Source organism: Nestor notabilis, unplaced genomic scaffold (assembly GCF_000696875.1).
Source record: "Nestor notabilis isolate BGI_N333 unplaced genomic scaffold, ASM69687v1 Scaffold31036, whole genome shotgun sequence".
Taxonomy (NCBI): domain Eukaryota; kingdom Metazoa; phylum Chordata; class Aves; order Psittaciformes; family Psittacidae; genus Nestor; species Nestor notabilis.
The window spans coordinates 8,504-10,766 of NW_009933833.1; the positions used below are offsets into that span (position 1 = coordinate 8,504).

Consider the following 2,263-nt stretch of genomic DNA (forward strand, 5'->3'; position numbering starts at 1 on the left):
AGTAAAACTGAGCTTAATGCTTAACTCCATCCTTGAACTGTTAGCAAAGGTCTCCAGTGAGCCCACTCCCACTGCTGCAGAGGCAGGAGAATGCTTTCTGTAATTGCAGAGATATTGCCATTTCAGACTGTACCCTGCATTCAACCTCTCCTGGCTATGACAGCCCCATCTCGCCATACTCCATGAGACAGAAGTACCTCTGCGAGAAAACTGGAACTAATCAATGCAGGGGAAAGCAGAACCAAATGCCAAGATCTGGATGCTAAGGCCCAGTGCAATGGGTTCCCCTTAATCACCTAAAATGAGAACACATTTGCCGTGACAGGGAATTTCAAGAGCACATGATACCAAGCTCTGCTCCCATCACTCCCGCAGATTTGTTCTATCAGGGAAAGACTCAATTACTCAGCACTAACTGCCTGAAAAGGACAAAGCCATCCACAACTATAGAATTACATTAAAGTGAACAGAACAGCACAGTGGGTTAGATGTACATCTTGCACAAATCAAAACAGGAAAAACCAAACCCCCTACACTGTTGAATTTAGCCCCATATCCTTAGTAAGGATATGCAAACTGCAGATTACATAGAGAAAGCATAACACTGGTCAAGTAGGATGCATGGTACATGCCTGAGACAATAAGGAACATTCTTAGAAAAAGGGTGAAGATGAATCAAGAGCATGGGGTGCACAGTTATCTGGCTTCTGTCCTCCAGATAAATCCCTGCCTTTTCCACGCCCACAGGAACACAGGCACAGCAGCACAAGGCTCCTCTGAACTAGAGACACTTATACTAACTTGCCCTGTGCAAAGAAAAAACCACTCAATCAAGTGGTGCACTTCGATCATCAAAATGGCACCTCAGCCCTCAAAAAGATACAAATTCCAGAGACAAGGGGGTTAACTCATCCACAAAAAGTAGCACTGATAAATAAACTAATTTATATAAAAGAGAGGCTATCGACACGTTTGGGGGTAGAAGAAAAGTCACCTTCTGAGCCCACATGCGCTTGTTTTATTTACATATCCACAAATACCATGAAACACCATCCCAACCCCCCCACTAGCAGCATGGTCACATGAATCCCATAGATGAGTAGTTCATTCATGAGGCTGAAGTCTACACGCCTTCGCCCCAGTAAGAGGAGGATGATGGAGAGTTTGTACTGGAAACGCAGAAAGATCCGGATGCCAAGGTACTGAAGGCAAAACAAGATAGAGAGTGCCACCCAGAGGATGGAGGTAAACAGGCTGCAGCTGAAGTACAGCAGGAAACGGATGAATCCATACATCCATCGGGATTTGAGATAGATGTCGAAATTGTTGTACTTGGTACGCACCAAGTGAGTGGTCCTCACCGGGCCACAGGCCGAGTGCAGGCAGGTCGTGTGGGGGCCGTGGAACGAGCGGACCCGGCGGGGAATGGGGATTACCGGCATCAGGCACCCCACCGGTCACCGAGTCCCAGGGCAGGATTTACAGGGCACATATCAAATATTATCCATGAACATGGAAGAGCTCCAACAGCCTGGGAACGCTAACTCTTTGCTGAATTTCCAGGAAGGAAGAGACCTGCAGGAAGGCAGAGAAGGAAAACACATTTAAGTAGCCCCAGCAGGAGGAGAGCAGCACAGCAGATACTCTTGGCTCAGCTGTGACTTACAACTGCTTTTGCAAAACTCAAAAACTCCACTTTGCTTCTTTGGTTACTGTTTACCAGACATACAGAGATAAGTCATCATCACCAAGTCACATTGCACACAGCTCCCTTGTCGCATGCAGTGTCAGCGCTAACTGTAACCTGTTAGAAGCCTCACAGTGTTAATGCAGGAAAGAGAACAACTTTGTTCTGGAATAAACCACAGATCCTTCTTAACCAAAGAGCCATCCTGCACCAGGCCACCCATGCGAGTGGGAATACTAATGTATGTGTTTGCATTGGTTCGTGTTTCTTTGAAAGGAAAACACAAGTTTTCCAGGTACTTCTGCAAGTGAGTTCCACAGCCCAGCCCCAGCAGCAAGTTTGGATTTCTCCTCATTTCTAAACGTGGCAAAGCTTCACCAAATAAACAAACTGAACAGAATGGAAGGTCCTGCAGGAACAATGAGGCAACTGTGTTTTTCACACTCCACAGGATGTACCTCCCCTGGCTCAGGCGAGCCTGGAGCTCTCCCTGTCATTGCCTCCCATGGCAAGGCAGCCTTTCAAAGACATCCACCAGTTTATTTCTCCCTTTGGGACCTGCAGAGATAAGTGAAA

At 46.8% G+C, this 2,263-nt stretch overlaps 1 protein-coding gene across 1 annotated transcript; it reads right to left on the reverse strand.

The window, feature by feature from the left end:
* Positions 1 to 735: 735 nt before the first annotated feature.
* On the reverse strand, positions 736 to 1,575 carry LOC104407714 (chromosome unknown open reading frame, human C9orf69). The gene has a single exon (XM_010017062.1). The coding sequence runs from the start codon at positions 1,440 to 1,442 to the stop codon at positions 1,023 to 1,025; it is 420 nt and encodes a 139-aa protein (XP_010015364.1). The 5' UTR covers positions 1,443 to 1,575; the 3' UTR covers positions 736 to 1,022.
* Positions 1,576 to 2,263: the final 688 nt, after the last annotated feature.